The sequence below is a fragment of the Stegodyphus dumicola genome, chromosome 10, assembly GCF_044657685.1.
Source record: "Stegodyphus dumicola isolate Sdum_Otavi_A_Nest chromosome 10, ASM4465768v1".
NCBI classification, from domain to species: Eukaryota; Metazoa; Arthropoda; class Arachnida; order Araneae; family Eresidae; genus Stegodyphus; species Stegodyphus dumicola.
Genome location: NC_140777.1, coordinates 142,095,365 through 142,115,386, shown reverse-complemented (window position 1 = coordinate 142,115,386; position 20,022 = coordinate 142,095,365). Strand labels below are relative to the sequence as shown.

The following is a 20,022-nucleotide window of genomic DNA, read 5'->3' as shown; positions in this document are numbered from 1 at the left end:
GCTATGTTAGTGAGGGGAGGGTAAGTTTGTGTTGTCTTCAGTTAAATGCAGGAGGACAGCATTTAACCAAAAAAGGGTGCAAACAAAATTATTATTTTTAATTGTAAGCTATAAACTTTTTTAAAGATTGAAGTGGTTTGCATGTATTGATTGTGTAACTATAAATATATTTATCTTAACAAGGATGCAGGTACCAAGAATTAACAGAACTACTGTATCAGTATCTTTATTTTACTAGCAAACATAATACAATACAAAAGATTTTTTTTTTTTCTTTAATACTTGAGAGTGTGTCCACCGTAAGGAGAGGCAGTATGCATAGTCCATTGCCACTCACTTAATGAAGTTGTTCTCCAGTCTTCCACTTGATGAGTTGTGTTATCCTGAATAAGTCCATTTAAATCTCACTAATTGACTTAATAACTACAATTCTCGTCACCAGCCTTATCGTGGAAGTAGAATATTTAGCTTGCAATGAAAGTAAAGCAATATACATTTGTTTTGCAGTAGTCCATGATATTGTGCTATTTCCAATTTGAGTATATAACCTGATGATGATTATTTACTTTTAAGAATCCTTTTCAGATGAATTTATATCACTTTATTCTTTTATGACTGATTCTTCATTCCGTTTTAGATGTCATTTATGGTTGCATGTAGCTTTTATTGAATTATTTTAAAGGAATTATAGAGGAATTCCTTCATTTGAGTGAGCAAACTGAAGTGGTTGTATCACATCCACAGTTTGCTAATATAAAATTGCTTCTGCTGCCCAACTGTATTTTTATTTTTGTAGTTTGTAGAATTTATAATGGTGTATTTCATTTCTAATTCTTTCTAGAATTTCTTCACAGTATTTTGAATTTTATTGCTTTGCTGAAGCTTCAATCATTCTTTCTCTCAAAATTATTCAAATATTCTCTAACGTTTTGATTTCAAAAGCAATCTCCAAATATTTGTTTGATTTCTTGAACTGATTCATGTTTGTTGCTAGCAATTAATATATCATCAACATGTGTGATTAATATATGTATTCTTGAATTGCTTTTATTAAATGATAAACAGCATAGCTTGGGTTTGCTTGGTTATTTTCTTTTACTGGTATAAATTTTGAGCTATTGTCTTTCTTAGGGATATATAATCTTCTACTAGATCCACCTGGAATTTTTCACCATCTAGAAATAATTTGAATGTCAAAGATATTCACATGAATATTCCAGTGAATTTCTATTGCCAATTGTCTTATTTAGTTTATGAGTGGGATCGTTGTCATATTGCAGTGGTGTTTAAATTTTTGAATAAGATATTTACTCACTTATTTCTTCCTCTCCTGTAATTTTCTCATTAGTACTTCCAGTATATGATTTAAAAGTATCTTATTTAAGGTTACAATGTAAAATGTATGCATAAATAGAAGAATATTTTGAATATGTAAGAAGAATTATTGAAACTGGCAAGTTCTTTAAAATACATAATATTAGTATGACCTTTCTGTATATTTTTAGTGTGTTTATCATTTAAGCTGTCTCTTCAGAAATAGTGTATGCTACTGAACTCTCACTTCCTTTCTTCCTATAGTTGTATTTTGCTTTGCTTTATTTTTTCATTAATGATCAGGTTAAAGGAAATGTTTGCCTTCCCCACTATTTACCTTCATTTTGTAAGTGATAGCACATCCAGCTAGTATCGGAGGATCTGGAGTTGAAATTCCAGGAAGAATATAGCTGATTTTCCGATGTTTATTGCCTGGAAAAACTTCTGTAAATTAATTTCCATGTCTTTCCCCTTTTTCTTTGTAATTTCCATTCTAGAGCTTTCAACCATAGTTCTTTTTCATTGTTAGTAAAATCTCCAGGTCATCCCAATTTAATTTTGATTTCTTCATATTTTCATAGTGCATAAGAGATTATTTGGTAAGTCTCTTTTGGTTATTCTGTCAGATGTTCTGAGCAGATTTAAAATTTGTTCTCGCCTCTTTAGACAATAGTGGAGATTGTCTGCTAATCCAATATTATTAATGGAACTATGATAATGCCATTCAGGCATGTAACACACCAAGGTATCAAGAATTCTGTATTAAATTATCAACATTTCAAATTATATTGAGGATTATATATACCTACCTTGAATAGTCAATATGTAAGATGTGATGGTATTTGATGTTATATAATATATATGCTGTAAAATGTTTATTTGATTTATATTTTGGAGGCATTTGAACATAATTATGATTATAAAACACTAGGAACTTCAGTTGGGATATTTTTCCCCTTAGGTGGGGGGGGACAAAAATGGGGCTTCTTTATATGTAACCTTTTTGGTAATTATTGTTTTAATCATTAAATTACAATATTGGGGCAAATCATAACATTCAAGAATAGAAGTCATGCCCTTTGTTATACCCTGCTGCAATTTCTTCATAAAAAGGAAAAAATTGTTTTGAATTATGGTGTACTTTTCGATATTGTAAATTCAGAATTCAGTTCTTACTGGGTCAGAAATATTTTGTACTTAGAGAATGACCCCCTTCACGCACTCATCTATGAAAGCCCACCATTGGCTAAGGGAATAAGACCACTAAACATTGAATCTAGATTTGAATCCCAATGAGCCTCAGCATTTTTATTACTTTCCCATGTGTGAAATGAATGTGAGCCAGTTTACTTAGGAAGCCTTCTATGAAGGCATCCCTTTCCTTAAGCAGATAGTCCAAATATACTTTGGTATACTAATAATAATAATAATCTAATTCAAATAATCGACCATTTATTTGAGAGTGGAAAAATCAAGAAAATTTCGTTCCTTATATTAATTAATATCTGTTTAGTTGCATATAATTATATCTGGCTTGGCCAACTTGTTCCAGGTTGCAAAAATAAATCTTGTTAAATCTGTTTTTAGCTGATAGGCTTAAATGAATGAATTCAAAACAGTACTTGCAAAACAATTCTTGCTGTAGAGGAGAATTTCATGGGATGTTTTTTGCTTACTTGCTACAACTAAAGTATCTTGTTAACCCTTTGCGGCACACTATGCGTTAACATCGGAACAAAAAAAGTTGTATCTAGTCTATTTAGTCCTAAAGGAGTATACAGGTAAAATTTTGTAAAAATTGCACTTACCATTTTAATTCTGTGGGTGTTCCATTAGGTGGAACACTGTGCCACCAGAGCTTTTAAAAGTGCGACTAAGCGAGCATTGCAGTGAAGCACGAAAATGAGTAGAAGCGTTTGTAAGAATGAAAAACTCTGTATTATGGCTGTATACATGGTTTCTTGGATATACACAATATTCTTGAATATATATGGATAAATGAGATAAATATCTGTATACACAAGTCCTATATATAAAAATATTTACAAATTTTCCTATTTCTTAGCTTCATGAAATTGTTCAAAGCAAGTCACACCTTTTTGATAGAAGCACAAACCAACTTTGCAGGTTTTGCACATAAAACTTGTTTTGTGCAGCTTCTGCTTCGTGGTACAATGTGCACATCGTCTATGCGTACCCTTCACCGGTATGTGTTCCAACACTACTGTAGCGTTTTTCCCGGAAACCTTTCTTTTATGCCTGGGAGTATCTTCAGGTCTTGAAGGAAGTCGCCTCTTCAAAGTTATCTCTGATGCTTTCATGGCACAGAGGGAACACAGCAAATTTAAACAGAAATCTTTCGGCTGTAATCCGAGGGTAATTCGTGAAACACTTTTAGCGCTTCGGAACGAGTTAGACCTCTCTGTCCCATTTATGGAAAATTAATAATAAAAAAATTAACTACGATTAATATTAACAATAAAGAAAAATAAGCCTATAATATATACATACACGAAAAATATCTACACAATTATTGAAAATAAACGGGAATGAGACTAAAAAGTGACAGCAAAAAATTCACGCAAGTCTAAGTAAAGATGAGTCAAACTACTAATAAAATTCCCGCCTAAAAACTACTCCCAAAAAATTCGAGATGCCAATATTAGGGCTTTCATAACACAAAACACACCTCACCCCTCAATACTGCTTTGTTTGAATTCATTCCCCCCCCCCAAAGAAAAACAATGGAAACAGAAAACGTTAACAACTGATGTTCTCTCCTAAGCACAGGTGTTCTGATTCGCAACAGCATGAGATTGCTAAAGGCGCAGTGTTCCCGCTAATGGAATACCTGGCTTTATTCAATGATTTTGCGTATGGTTTTAGTATGAAAGATTTAAAAAAATATAGAACAAATAATTTGGAGTACAGCCAGCAAAATTATGCCTAATTTTTTTTTCCAAATAAAATTTTTTATTTCATTAAAAAAAGAGAAAATTACTTGGAAAAAAGTGGATTTTAATAACACATAATAAATGAAAATTATCTGTCTCCTTATGATATGCTGCTATCTACTGTTTAAAAAAAAAATTCAAAGTATATTATAAAGGCATTTTTATCTATTTACGGTTGCATTCAAAGGTTTCAGAAGCGATTCAATTTGGGTGTTCCATGTAGTGGAACACTGAGCCACAAAGGGTTAAAATTATTGAGATTTTTGCATGCATTGCATAGTAAAATAACACAGATGACCATAGGATAACAGGCTGGACTCATTTAAAGCAAAACTAATTTTTCCTTATGCTTTCAAAGGATAGGTACTCAATTGACATTAGCAATAAAGCTTAAACTGTTAATGAAATCTTTGTATTAGCAATATTTTAAGTTAAATAAGATAAATTGGAAGGAATAGGTTCAGAATTCATATTTAAGCACTGTGGTCATATTTAGGTGAATGTAGGGAAATAAAGCAGTTTAAAAAAATTTTAGCTGTGATACGCCAACATGCAAAATGTATATTTTGGTAGCATTAACATTATTTGGTCATAGATGTAGTGTCGAAGTTTAGACTGTAATGATTACAAGCTATGTCTTTTGGTGGTGCCTAAATATCACCAATTACAGATCTTACTTTACTTATTTTCATAATCATGGCTGTGTATTGCTACAGTAATAATTCTTAAATGTAGCAGATGATGCGGACTGTTTTATACAAAAAATTTAAAAACAGTTGGCACAATATGTGTCTCCTTTTCAATTTAGAACCTTCAATTATTTCCCATGCTATAGAGTGTGTCAAGTCATTATTAACCTTATTTACAGGGTCAGTTCTACAGACACTGCACCGAAAACTCAAGGCTCTATGCCTGGTGATGAATGCTATTTCTGGCGTACAACTGGGTGTATTTATGGAGAACATTGTCGTTACCGTCACGTAAAGGAACATGAAGGTATTGATAAAAAGAAATGGCATATTGCTACCAATTAAGTTGCCTCTTATAGAGGGAATATTATATGATGGCAAAAAGTTATTGATGATTATTTTGCTCATTTTCATGTCCGATGGTTTCTATGTAATGCTTTTTTAGGCATTGTAAGAAACTTTACCTCTGGTGTATAATAAATGGGCAGAAAAGTGTTTAAACTTTGAAATTCTTTGGTGCTGTAATCTTTTCTGCTGTGACTACAGTCCATTACTTTGTATTTAATTTTCCACATGTACTTTGTCTATATAATTGTTATTTTTAAATTATACATTCTCTTATTAGTCTTGAAATGTGATATTTTTGTATGTAAAGAATGACCTGTGTCTAATCCAAAGTGTATGAATTGTTATCATATAGACTAATTTTCCTTATCATGTCGTAACATTAAATTCACAGCCAGGGTATTTTCTTCACTTTTTAAATTTCTATAATTTTATAAATTACTAAATTTATATTTGTAAGATTTTTTAATTGTTTATTTTACTTTTATATCTAACATAGTTTGTTTTCAAAACCAAAAATGTGTGTGATCTATTGTTATCCTGAGTATATTGTATATATCAAGGTAAAAAATTTTAACTTAAGTCCTGCCATGAGTTTTAAGAAATATTTGTTTGGATATTTAATTTATTGTACATCCCTTTTTTAATAACTCTCCCTTTATTTTTTATATTTGATTGTTTCATAAAGAATTAATACTTCTCTCAAAAGTAAGTTATATTTTACAGTTGTACCTTTTTTTGATTAAACAAATATGATATTAGGAATTTTTAACTGTCATTTATTTTCTTGGTGTAGAAAACAAAACAAAAAAATTAGTAAGAAGCGAGGGGAAAATATGTGAAGCAGAATAAAATAAGCCTATGTAGAAATCTTAAATTATTTATAATTTTAAACTCACTTGAGCTTCCATGTAATTTTGTAAATCAAAATAAATTCCAAATCGTCCTTTTGTGGGGTGAGGGGTAATATTAAAGCAGTAATCAGTATATTGTAATTGAATGTATGTATCTATTTTAGGTTTAATTAAAAAGTATGTTAGTATTTTATGTATAATTGTGGTTAGTATTTTATGTATAATTGTGGTGTGATCATGGTTTTGTACAAATCAGTATAAAGGTCCATATTTTGTATACTTTATGTAAAAATGAAAAAGTAGGTAACAGCAATATTTTAAAACCTGCTGTGTACCTCATCCCTCACCCCACTGGGGATTTTCGCAAATTCAAAAGTCCACAAAAACATTAATTTGCATGAATTTTTAAGTTGCTATACAGACATGCTTATTTACAGTAGCATTGATTTGAAAAAAAAAAAAAAAAAAAAAAGTGGGGATTCAAGTGAGACTTGCACAGAAACTCAGTATTTGAAAACAATAAGTATAACTTCGTAAGAATTTATTGTGTCACCTTCACCCAATGACCGTGAAGTTGGTGGCATATAATGTAATTTATTTTAATATATTTGAGTGATGTATGAATAATAAAGATAAAATAATAAAGCTAACTTATTATAATTTTAAATGCATTTCTTTTATTACTTTCCTGCTCCTATGATGTTTTCTCAGAGCTTTATTTTCTGCCACGGAACTGGGTATTTTTTATACTGTAATTTATTATCTTTGTAATGTTGTTCAATTCATTAAATTGTGCAATTGCTTAATGTTAGTGTATTTCATAAAAACAACAATAGCAATAGTTTGTTTTCTGAAATGTTTTGTATATGTATGAAAAATGTTGCATGCTATAATGAATTAGAATACCATATTGCATAAAACAGCTGGAGGAGATATGACTTTTAATTTATCATTTTATTAAACATATGCATTTATTGGTTTTGAGTTTTATTGATGGTTTGCGCATGAAGAGCTGAATCCTGGTTTTTTTGGGGGGGGGCTTGATAAGGATTAAACATTTTAGTACTTATTTATTATGTCTTGTTTCAGCTATTATCTCATATACAGGCTATTGTAATTCAGTGTTTACTTTATATTTTACTATGGAATAATTTCACGTGAAACAATGTTAATCATGAGCTTAAATATTTTGTGCACATGTAATTATATGCCACTTGTGTTTTCACTTATGTACAGTTTACACTAGACATGGCTTTAGCCTTAGCATCTTATTCCTGTTCCTTTTTTTGTAAACTATGAAAAATGCATATTTTTACAATGTGCCTTATTATATTTTTGCAATTACATCTGTATTTTTAAATTTAATATGTGTTATTGAAATGCATCTTGTAAATAAAAGTGTATTTTGATTCATGTCTGTTTCTCTCTCTCTCTTTTTTTTTTTTTTTTTTTTTTTTTTTTTTTATGAAAAGTACGAATACAGCATTTTGAGAAGTAAAATATATTTACTACGAACTCAGTTTTTTTTCCCATTTGTATGCCATTATTATGGAAAATTTTTTTTTCTCTTTCTTCTTCAGTGTTTTAAATTGCAGTTTTCAGTCTCAAACTGTAATGTAAACTTTTCAACAGCAATCATCAAAATACAAAATTTTGTAAGTCAGATTTGTTATTATTTGTGTATCCATTGACAACTTTATTTTTAAGTTGTTCCTTGCACATGTATAGTCCAAAAAAGAAATCTCTACACAATCCCCTTTTATTTTGGAATGAAAGTTATCAAACTGTCTGTCACCAGAGTGACTCACATTTGTTTTTGGATGCTTGTGTTTTTCAGTTTTATTTGAAAATGTCAGTAGCGTAATATTAGTGAAATAACTGTTTTTCTTTTACATATACTATTGATCATCTCTTTTAAGATCTGTTTTCAGAAAAGTTACTTGAAAAATTTTTTGTTTAAAAAAGTTATGTATTAAAATTTTTTTGAAAATGAACTCTCATAAGTATTTGAAGACTTTGAACAAACTGCTTATATTTAATAAAAGTGTGAAAATATGGGACATTCAATATTTTTTTAGATATCCTTGAGCTAAAATTATAAGTTTCATTCACTTCGGTGTAGATTTATATAATTTTTTCAAGTAAGAATGTTTCATTTTGTTTTCTTCCTCGGTAAGGCTTGCTCTTTAACACATCTTGCGTGGATGTTTTTCCACCAAACTCTCACCAGGGCAATTTTTTGCAGTTTGTGTGCAAAATTACTTCTGCACAAAATAGCTGTATTTTTTTTTAACTTCAGTTTTTTTTTTTTTTTTTTTTTTTTTTTTTTTTTAACTTTGAGTTTCTCTTTAAAAATTAATTTCTCTATTCACTTTAAAAAAGTTAAAATACTTTCTCAAAAATCAAGAATTTAAAAATGTTTTAAAGTGTGATGGCTTTCAAAGCACTTTCCTTTGTGCAGGGTACATTACGAAATGTACATAATACCATGTTGCAAAGTGTATTTTCTTGACCGAGCACATGACATTGTCTCATTTTCCTTTTTCCAGTTCCCCTAATGGTTAACCCCCGAACCAGTGATTGCGAAAATGAAGGCCGCATAAGTTGGGTGGGTATATGTATACATACTTTTAGTACTGGCAACTGCAATAAAAAAGGAAGGAGTGCAAGTATATGTTATAGTAGTCCATATGTAAAATTTAAATGTTCTATGACTAATCGTTTTTTTTCAGTATGTGAGATACATACGTATGTAGACTCGCAAAAAAATTCAGTTTGGGAAAAAAAAGAGTCCTTCATGTAAGGCTTTTGATTGTGTCTGGACAAATGTCCTAATTTGCAAAGGTTTCTCTGATTAACATTATATACATAGTTAAGTCCTACCTAGCATGTAGACATTTTATCGTTCGCATTGCAAATACATATTCGATCAGTCGAGTTGTACTAGCCGCTCCCTTTTGGTTTCCACACTTGTCAACATTTATGTTAACAACATTATTAGCACTCCCAATGCTATGCTTGCACTGTACACTGATGATACAATGATTCTTGTACAAGGTGCATTTCTGAGTCCAGTCATCCAACTCTTACAAAACCACACACATGTATTAGAGACCTGGCTAAAGCAATGAAAAATACAAGTCAACATTGATAAAACTGGCAACCATGTTCACAAAAAGGAGAATATTGAAAAAAAAATCTCAAATTTTATGGTAACACCTTGCTCTGGGCTAAGCAAGTCACTTGTCTTGGGGTGATCTTCATAAGGACTCTTATTTGGTACCCACACACACACAATCTATTATCCAGAAGTTTTGAGTGTGTAAAGCTAAACTCTTCCCCTTAATTGCTTGAAACTGCATTCTATCTATAAACAACAAGTTACTCATTTATAAATCCATTCTCCATCCCATGCTTTGTTATGCTTATCCAGTCTGGGCCTATTCCTGTAAATCAAATTACTGATGCACCATGGTTTGTGTGTAATGTTACAATACACGAAAACTTGAAATTGTACAGCTTCACATCTTTTATTATCAATTAGCAAAAAATTTTCATATTCAGATGAGGAGTATTTCTAACTCAAATTAGAATCTATAATTATTGTTGTGCATATAATAGTAAAAGGCCTATGGCAGTATGAAATCCTAGCATTAAGGCAGAAATTTAATTGCTTATATTTTTGTATTATTTACTATTCATTGCTTTTTATATATCTTTATTAATTAAATTATGTATATGTATATTGGGATTGAGTGATTGGTACTTATTGCATTATGTATTACACACCAGCTCTAGTGGCTCTCCCTTGTTTCTTTAGACATCTAGTCACTTCTCTTACAACCTGAAATATAATTATTTTAAAAAATGTTAATACTAACTAATTATTAGATCATTAATCTAAGTTAATTTGGAATTCATTCAAAAGTGTAGATTTATTCGATTAGGATTAGGGTCTCGAACCAAGGCACCCTGGTGTCTAATGGCGTTATACCGAGGAGTCCTTTATTCTGTCTGTAATTGTAGACATAGCGCAAAAAATAGTCAAGATGGGTACTTCCGTTAAATGTAATACCCAATTTTTTTTTTAGATTATCGGGGGGGGGGGAGATGTTAATAAACTAGCTTCTCAGCCAGGTCACGAGGCTTCTAATGAAAGAAAATATCCTGCTATTGGTTATATTGTATGGAGAGAAGATCTGACATTTAAAAGCGTAGAAAATGCTGTAATTATCATTATTTTGGCGTATAACACGCACCCCCTTCTCTTTATGAAGAAACTTTCTTTATTTATTTAATCCAATAGCGGCCATCTGCCTATTCAACATTGGCCACTCCTAAGAAGTGGTGGCATTTTTGTTATGGAGGCAGATAATAGGCGACCACTGTTGCCTCCTATTGAAGAAACGAACATTTACAACATCCCTGCTCCGGTTTTCGAACACGGGCCCTTCAATAGTAGGCTTTCTTTACCATTATAGCGTTTGGGTGGCTTTACAAAGAAACTTGAAAGATACAAGTGCGATGGTCTTTTGAAGTTATTCATCTGAAGAATTTTCTCCGGCTTTCGAATAATGGTATACTGAACTGACAAGCTGTAAGGGAAACAGTATGTGAAGGGGGGATACTTGAGTAACTAATTCTGTAAAATGGGTGGGTTTTATGCAGTGCAGATTTTCCAGAAAAGAGGGACATAATTTGGGGTAAGAATGCATTTTCGATCCGAATGGAATTAGAAGTCAGATGGTTTCTTTTTCTATAGTCACTTGAAGTCGTGATGTTGAAGTAAAAATCAAAGGCTTTAGTAAGTCGAATTTCCTGTAGTTAAAAAACAGTTGATCTAGTGTTTTTTCTTTAGTAGTAAATATATATATATATATATATAGCTGATGCCAAAAGAAACAAATACAGTGCTGATTTTCAAAAGTCATACAGTTTGTGAAAGAAAATCTTAAGTCGTGCTATAGCCAGGATGTTTGGTGGAGGTGAAAACTCCGTACGTTTGTGTAAGAAAAATTAAGTCACAATAAATTAAATGTGCTAAAGAGTAAATGCGCTTCCTGTAAAGGAGTAAGAAAAGGGCCTACCCTGGAAGAAAGTGTTACGAACTGAGTCCGAGAAAATGGCCAGAATAGATGAATTGTAACAAGAATTAGCATACATTTATTTGCCTTAAAGTGGAAAAAAAAAAAAAAAAAAAATATGCAGATGAAAGTGAAAACTTTATAACAACTTTAAATTCGTATATTCGATTTATGGTACGGAATAATTTAGTTCTGCAAGGAAAAAAAAAGTTTCACAAATGCTCTCAAAAGATTCGGACAATCAGAAGTATGCTATTTACCTACAAGAGCAATATATATGCTAACACATATTGGAAATATAGATGAAATTCCAGTAATATTTGATATGATAGAAAATGAAAAAAAAAAATTATATGAAAAGGACAAAAACGATTCACATTAAATCCCACCTTGTAGTATTTTCTTGCTCAGCGGATGGTATAAAATTAAATCCCATGGTGATTTTTTATAGAAAGACGATGCCGAAATTTAATTTCCCAAATGATGTTTACATTCGAAGATAAATGGGCAAAAACGTGTACAAGAAATGTTTGGAAAAATCGGTCTTGTTACGTTAAAGAATCCAGAAAGTCTTTATAGTTTGGGGCATATTCAGATCTTATCTAACAGATAATGCGAATAAATTGTTGAAAGAGCATGGCATGGCAGTTATTGACCATGGATTAACGCCATTAGTTCAAATATGGTTGGTTGGTAACGGAGGACGGGGACGCCTGATGTCTAACAGAGGTAAACAGGCATGTGTCACGCGCCCTCCACTAACCAGGAACAACTCCCTGAGGCCTCGGGAGCTTTTTAGGATGTTAACAAGAGCATTTACATGGCCATACAAGGGCAGATTGCATTCGTTTTACCCTTTTGACATTTGTTGTTGCAATTTGCTATGGTAATTTTGCATATTCACAATAAAATTCAAATAAAAATACAAATTAAATATACAGATACAAAAATACAGTTACAAAATAATAGGATTAAAATACAGGATCATAGGAAAAATAAATAAATAAAAATAAAAAATTAAGTATTATGCATATACAGAAGAAGAAATGTTAAATACATTTGATTGTACATTATTTGATAAGTGTCTGTAATAGGGACTTATGTAAGTTTTAGGAGTAGACTTATGTGTCTGAGAATGTGGAACTGCATGCCGACTTAGTTAGTGTATCATGCCTTGAGAGTTTTGGTTAATGAGGAGAGCACAAATCTTGGCCCATTCTCTTGAGCCTGTTAACAACTTTGCAAATCGTATTTACTGCCGGTTTGTGCTTTATAAGGAAGCGCTGATAAGCTTCACTATTGTTGATGGGAAGAGGGAGGTGATTTCCTGCTGTCAGATGGCATTCAAAAACATAGTGTTCTGGGGAGCCTTCCGCTCCGCAGGCGCATATGTCCGTGGTTATTATGTCATGTCTATTGAAGTAGGTCGGGAATGGGCCGTGTCCCGTAATATAAGCCGTAAGAGGAGCTATTGCAATGTTGCGTTCAGTGCTGACTTTCGGGAGGTAGCTGTACGTCTTCCAGTTGTGCAGTGCGTCCAGTCTTCCTGCCAAAGATTTAGGCCTTGACCCCGTAATAGCCCTTTGAGGTAGGAAGGAGGGGCTGGGATTGTGATTTTTTCAGCTTCTGGATCAGTGGCTGCTTGCTTGGCCAGGCTATAAGCTGCTTCATTCCCCTCATTTTCTGCATGTGCCTTGTCCATGTTAAGGAGAGATGTTTCTGTGGCTTACGTTGTAAAATTTGTTGTAATTTGATGATCAAGGGCGAGGTGTGGTTGTGATTATCTAGTGCTAGAAGTATTGACATACTGTCAGTGAAAATTTTCGCCCGTTCTATATCATTATTGAAAATGTAATCTACCGCCGTTATAATTGCTTGCACCTCCGCCTGGAACACACTGTTGTTTAAGTCAAGGCGTCCTTTCCATACATGGATGATTCTTCCTTTGTCATAGTGTGCAAAGGCGCTGCCTACTCCGTCTTCCTGCTTAGAGCCGTCGGTGTATATTTGCGTATCCCTTGAAACTCGCGTCATTGACAGTGGCTGTATCCGTGAGATGTTAATTCTTATTCCTGTGCCTTTACGTGCAGGATGAGTGTGAAGAGTGTTACCTGGGCTTTGAAATTGCAGAGGGCTGTATGTTATGTTGCATCTTTGCAGAGGTATATGAGGGTGGTGTAGACTGCTTCTTGTTCTGCCCGTATGTGGAATGGAATGAGTCCTGCAAGGACTGTCGCTGAGCTGGTGGCTGTGATGCGGGTACGCTTTACAGAGATTCAGGGCGAATGGTCGTTGAAGAGATGTAAGATGTTTGATCTTTCGTCCTCCCATCGGTTGGGCCCATACGGCAGCAGCATACAAGACTATTTTTTCAGCTACCGCATGGTAGAGGATCTTCTGAATATGATGATTCTGACCCCAGTTTCTACCTTGGAAGGCGCGCGCCTTTCTGGCTATAGCTGATGTTTTGTTCTTTAGTTCTTGGATGTGAGGGATCCAGGTTAGTTTTTTATCCCAGATTACACCTAGGTATTTTAGCGTTTGGACAATCTTTATGTTGTCTCCTTGTAGTTTGATGCAGGGGCGGCGCGTTGGATTCGTGCCTGCTTTGGGTATTATTATTGCTGATGACTTTGCGGTAGAGATTGTAAGCTTTAAGTTGCTGCAGATATTGGCGAGGAGGGAGCAGATTTCGGTGCCGTTTTTCTCGAGCTCCGCACGAGTGCGACCTTTGACAAAAAGAGCTGCGTCGTCTGCGTAGGCGATGACACTTGTATGTCGTGGCAGTTCAAATATGTGTATCACTAAACCATTCAAAGAAAATTTAAGATGGCAGTGAAATGCGTGGCTGTTAGAAGATGAAAAAACATTTAGAAACGGAGGCCGAATGCACCATGCATAGTAAATGGATAATAAAAGCATAGAATGAAATTAAACCCGACATAATTCAAAAGTCATGTAAAAAATGTATAACTAGCAATCTAGATGGAACAAAAGATTATTGTTTATTTATGGACTAGAGTAATAGTGATGGTGCGGATGAAACAGAATCCGATGATGTGTTCGAAGATATAATGAAATACCAATGTGACGAACTTTTCATCTTAACCGATAATGAAAATTTGTAAGTTCATCAGACATGTCATTTTTTTTTAACTAAATAGCATTTAGATATATAAGTAAAAATCTTGTATATAATCATCTTTTTCGTATTTTTAAACCAATCATTTTTATATCGGCGTATAACACGCACCCGTAAATTTCGATCTTATTTTTTGTATTAAAAATGACGCGTTATGCCGGAATATACTGTAATATTGTTTGGCTATTGTTGTTTTAAAAGGAAAAGCTTGTTTTATAATCTCTGAAAATTTTTGGAATTCTTTTACGGGCGCATATGTGGTTTTAAAATTTTAAAATCACAGACGTGCAGTGGTCGAAAATATTGGGAGACTTTTGAGAAATCAAACTATAATAGAGATTCAAAGTAAAATTCGTTGAAAAGGGGGCTTTGCCGGTCTATCCGGTGATACAAACTGTTAAATTCCGAGATTGTTATTTCCTTTGTAAAGTGAAGATATGTGCGAAAAATTTACGATGTATCGTTTTAACGTATAATAAAAGCAAATCCAAACTGAATTTTTTTTTTGGGGGGGGGGACTCTTTAAGCAGCTTACTTTCACTGTTCGGGGGATGTGAGTACCGAATTTCCAAGAAATAACCCTTGTCCGTTTTTGCGCTGTGCGATGCATACACACACGCACATAAACTCTTTTTATTATTATAAATTGGCATTCAAAATAATAGGCAGTTGTTACCGATTATGCATCATTTGGTAAAATGTTTCATATACTAAATTTTCTTCAAGCAATGCGGTATTAATTCATGCGCCTCACATATCATCTTTGTGTTAGCAAACGAATACTCGAAGACAAAACCTCGAGTCCCTGGAATAACCAAATGTCCAGCTTTATCAGACTCATGACATTATTTAGCCAGTGAAATGAAACACAGAATTTGCCGTATCGTATATATTACAAATTTCAGAATTTATGCTGGCATCCTACTCATGTAATCAGCGTTGGAAAATAATACTGTATGGTAAGAGCAATTAGTATTGCTAGAAATGCTTGTGTAAGGAGGACCAAATTAAGAATTTTATGCGCCTTAAGCACTTAATAGATTTTGGTGCCCCCAGATACATTTATGCAAAATTTTTCTTCCAATTTCTTCTCTGTCAGTTTTTGGTTCAGCTGTGCCATACGTTTTATAGTACAACGGCCAATATTAAATTTTTGTGGCGCCTCCTTTTCTGAGTTCGTAAGAACGTGCTTATTTTGCTTAATTGTTAATCCAATTTTCTATGGCTTATAGCAGCTTTTCTCAACCGTTTGACGAACGCGTACCATCTAAACAAAAATTGAAAACCTTTAGTACCACCACTACAAAGTACTACTACCACCACCACTCTTGAACAAGGCTCAGATCGCATAAATTTACTAATGCCTTCTCTTTTTACTAATGCCCTCTGGAAGCACAGTATTAATGATGTAGTCGTAGCGATCAGTCATGTTTTGTTTAGTGTAATTTTGTTTATTTGTTATGTCCGTGTGTTTATTATGTTTTGTGAATGTGGAGCTTAAAATCTAATTAAAATATATCTGCTCCTAAGAATGGTTATTTTCATTTGCTGCAATGTTTATCAAGAGTCTCGTCACAACACAACGGGCATAAATGGCGCCCAACTCCTCTACGAACCAAAAGCGAAAGCGTGTCAGCCGGACACTTCCAATAAATTTTGGGAATATAGCCGCCCTAGCTTGGTTTCCAGCACTGGATAATGTGCTTCTTGTGAGTTCTTTCTCCAATAATTTGAATCTGCAAGCTGCCCTAACTGATGTTCTTTCACCCTGCATTGGATATATTCTGCTTGCGTGGAACGTGTCATCCCGACACTTGAAATCCAACGTGTCTTCGCAGCGACAGTGTGTGTTCGTTTATGTTATATCTTCGCTTCATCATTGAAAGTTATTTATCCGACGCCTTTCTCCGCTCCGTGTGTATTTTATAAAAGTGCTAAGTTACAAGTTTATAAGCAACAGTAAAGAAAATTTGAATTTGCGTGCAACGTTCGCAAATGGTATATTTTTATTTCTTTTCTGCTTACATTCAAAAAATATTTGTGCATTCTTTTGATACATCGTCGTGTTTCAGTTCAGAACTATCAAGTTAAAGAATAATACAATTATTTCTGTTTACAAAATCCTCAATTGTGAAAAACAAACATGCATACCTTCAGTCTGTGATACAACGCCATTTCTAAGTGGAATAGAATTTATTGCTTCCTGCCAGTCAATTCAAAAGTACTTTGGATTCATTTTAGTTTCGCTTCTTCGTATGACTCGGTCCAATCAAAATGAAAATATACTCCTTGATTGTTGGTGATATACACATACTTAGTGTCGTAAATGAGGAAAGTGATCTTTTGATTATGAATTTTTTTTATAGTTCATAGTTCAGAACGCAAGTGATTAAATGATGTGTTCATTATTGTTCTCTTTCATGTGATTTAAGTAAGTTTATTGAAAGGACAGAGTAACTCATTTGATTTCCTTTTGGTTAAAACTATGGTTGGTGAAATTACTTTGATATTCTTTTCCCTCTTGTTTATAGAAGTATTTGGTTTCATAATGAAATATATATATGCATAAAAGTGTTTGGAATATAAGTAAATTTTCCATTGCTTTAAGTACATACATTTATATTCTCTATTTTTTGCATTCTTTAAACAAATGATTATTATTTATGTGTATTTTTTTTTTTTTGATGCAACTCATTTTCGTAAGTATTGGGTAATTACTATTTTCTATGTAAGTTTTATTGTATGCTGTGTTCTTATAAATTTATTTTAGAAAGGTTCGACGATTCGGAATGAAGTATTCTTCGGTAAATTATAATTTTATTTCACTAATATTTAAACACAAATGTCTTTTCTCACTAAGGGTAAGAAAATTGATTTCTATAACTTAGCATTAGAATTACGCATCGAAGCAACATCTAATGATAGAATAATTGATTTACATGATAAAATTACTAAATCTGCGGTCTTTAAGGATAATGAACAATTCATGAAAGATACGTTTAATAATATTGTGGATGATCGGAAAAATTTGGAAGAAGCAGAAGTAAAGAAATCAGAAAGAGAAAACGAAGAAAAGGAAAACCTGCGCCTAGCTGAGGAAAGAGCATTTGAGCTTGAAAAGCTTAGACTCCAAAATACAAATTTGTCAAACACTAACCAAATTGATTCTACTCCTATGCGATTTGATTTAAAAACTGTCCTACCTACATTTTGTCCTGATACAGATGATATGTCTTTATTTTTAACCATTTTTGAAAGACATATGAAACTTTTAAATGTGTCTACAGACCACTGGGTATCACATTTAGTTGGAATACTTCCAAGTGATATAGGTAAACTAATAGCAAGAGAACCTGAAAGAAATATTTAAAAACTACACCCACATTCGTACTATATTGCTACAAAGGTTTAAGCTGACAGCCGACCGATTCATACTTCTTTTTAGTCGACATTAGAAACGTGATCGTTCCACTTGGAAAGATTTCTATTTCGAGCTTCGAACCTACTTTAAAGGTTGGCTCAATGAGTTATAAATTACTTTACTTCATTTGACCAATTAAAACAGCTAATCCTCGCTGATCAAATTAAGAAAAGATGTCCTCCGGAATATAAAAATCATTATTTACATAGTTGGGAAACACTCAATGATCCGGTCATGTTAGCCGAAAGGTTGGACTTGTATGAAAACATAAAACCACCTTATCATAAAGTAGCGAAACCCCTCAAATCACAGGAATTGCACAAACCGAAATTCCCTAGAAATGCAGGTGGTCAGGACCTTAAGAAATCTCCTTTCAATAAATTTGAGAAGAAAGATCCTCCGAGGTTTCACAAAAATACTATTCCTAACCTAAGTTATATGCCTTCACGAAACGAGGAAAATTCTGTTTATTGTTATGGTTGTGGATATCCAGGATTCATAAAATCGAAATGTCCAAAATGTTTTCCAAAGAAGGACAGTACGCATGTCGATGCAATAAATATGTTTACTTGTTTCACCTCTCCCGTAGCTTTACTTGATATCGAAGTATATGAAGCTACAGAACAGTCTGTGCAGACACAGGAGCCAATCAGTCAGTCGGTGGAGAGCTAATGTTTAAATTTTTAACGAGGCGAATGTTCTCCAAAGAAGGACAAAAGTTCACGGAAGTTGATGTTGCTCTCTGGCAGACGGTCAGCAATTGACATCAGTCGTTCTTAAAGCTACAGTGCCGATCACAGTGCATGGCCGGACTTTCCACACGGATTTACATTTTCTACCCCGTACCAAAGGTAATCGTACTCTCCTAGGAGTTGACCTTTTAAGGAAATCAGGAATTGTAATGGACGTGCGAAACATTTTCTGGTATTTTGGTGAACACCAAGTTGTAGAATACCTTTTGCAAAAGATATTCCCTCACCAACAAGTTGTAATCCTGTCGAAATAAATACTAGTTCTTGTCCGACAAATTCACTTACAAGTGATGTTTCAGTGCAAAACAATCCTGTTATACCTGAAACTAAAATTCCTCTTTTACGCGAAGACGAAGGTCAGAACCTTGTTGCAGAAAATAAAAATCGCTTAGCTGCTTTGCTTAATGAAAATGAGGATATCTTTCGACTAGAGGGAGAACCAACTCCTTATGTCAAACACTTTATTAACACAGGTGACCACCCACCGGTTGCATCTCAACCTTATAGATTATCCCCCAAAAAAAGAAAGAGCTCTTACAAAAAGAAATTGACGAACTTTTAGCCGATGATGTTATAGAAGAGTGTGAATCACCATATGCAGCACCGGTAGTTCTAGTGCCTAAGCCAAATGGAGCTATTCGCTTGTGTATTGATTATCGTAAGCTGAATGCTATAACAATACCTGACAAGTATCCACTTCCGGTTATGGATACACTTTTACACGATGCAAGATCCATTGCCTATATGTCTACCCTTGACTTAAAGAGTGGATATCACCAAATTGAAGTCAATCCCACTGTTAAAGATGAAACTGCATTTGTGTGTCCTTTTGGTACGTTTCGATATAAAAGAATGCCTTTTGGTCTCAGAAACGCTCCAGCAACTTTTCAACGCCTTATGGACTAGTTCCGAAACGGACTACCCACTGTAAATATTCTTGTTTATTTAGATGATATTTTTGTACTGTCCGAAACCTTTGAACAACATATTCAAGACTTAAACTTGGTTTTCGAAAGACTCCGAAAATTTAAGTTATGTGATAATAGAGAGAAATGTAAATTCGCATGCTCTCGTGTGAAATATCTAGGGTTGTGGATAATACCTAAAGGAATAGAAGTAGATCAAGACAAAGTTGCAGCAATACAAAACATTCCTTCTCCAAGAAATGTTAAACAGTTACAATCATTTTTGCAGACCTGTTCGTGGTACAGGAAATTCATCTCGAATTTTTCCGATATTGCTAGACCTCTTAGCAATTTGACAAAAAAGAATGTTGTTTGGAGATGAAGTGAACAAGAGCAACGAGCTTTTCAAACTCTTAAGCAATGTTTGGTAACTCCACCAGTATTGAAGCAAGTTGATCCTACGAAGCTCTTTATCATCCGGACGGATGCAAGCGGTTACGCTTTAGGTGCAGTTCTTCTGCGGGGAGAAAGTACCGCCGATGAAAGACCAATAGAATATGCC

At 33.5% G+C, this 20,022-nt stretch overlaps 1 protein-coding gene across 1 annotated transcript in view; it reads left to right on the top strand.

The window, feature by feature from the left end:
• The window catches only part of LOC118186862 (uncharacterized), a 116,879-nt gene extending 109,310 nt beyond the window's left edge, over positions 1–7,569 (top strand). The window contains exon 22 of the mRNA XM_085825154.1: positions 5,137–7,569. Within this exon, the coding sequence (XP_085681280.1) occupies positions 5,137–5,302 (166 nt within the window). The 3' untranslated portion in view covers positions 5,303–7,569. The remainder of the gene's footprint in view (positions 1–5,136) is intronic.
• The last annotated feature ends 12,453 nt before the right edge of the window (positions 7,570–20,022 follow it).